Source organism: Phaethon lepturus, unplaced genomic scaffold (assembly GCF_000687285.1).
Source record: "Phaethon lepturus isolate BGI_N335 unplaced genomic scaffold, ASM68728v1 C13124561, whole genome shotgun sequence".
NCBI classification, from domain to species: Eukaryota; Metazoa; Chordata; class Aves; order Phaethontiformes; family Phaethontidae; genus Phaethon; species Phaethon lepturus.
Window position 1 is genome coordinate 1 of NW_010570684.1, and position 307 is coordinate 307.

Here is a 307-nt window from a genome sequence, read left to right on the forward strand (position 1 = left end):
GCCTCATCCTCCTCTCCTTCCTCTTCAAATTCCCCCTGCTCGTCAGCAGTGGCATCCTGGTATTGCTGGTATTCGGAGACCAGGTCGTTCATGTTGCTCTCGGCCTCCGTGAACTCCATTTCATCCATGCCCTCGCCGGTGTACCAGTGCAAGAAAGCCTTGCGCCGGAACATGGCCGTGAACTGCTCCGAGATCCTCTTGAAGAGCTCCTGAATAGCCGTGCTGTTGCCAATGAAGGTGGCGGACATCTTGAGGCCGCGCGGGGGGATGTCGCAGACGGCCGTCTTCACGTTGTTGGGGATCCACT

The 307-nt window shown here is 58.0% G+C and overlaps 1 protein-coding gene across 1 annotated transcript; it reads right to left on the reverse strand.

The window, feature by feature from the left end:
• Window positions 1–5: 5 nt before the first annotated feature.
• On the reverse strand, window positions 6–299 carry LOC104627367 (tubulin beta chain; the record flags this gene model as incomplete). Its single annotated transcript, XM_010295560.1, has 1 exon — window positions 6–299. A coding segment is annotated over one exon (294 nt), but the record flags the coding sequence as incomplete, so codon positions are not given.
• Between the last annotated feature and the right edge of the window lie 8 nt (window positions 300–307).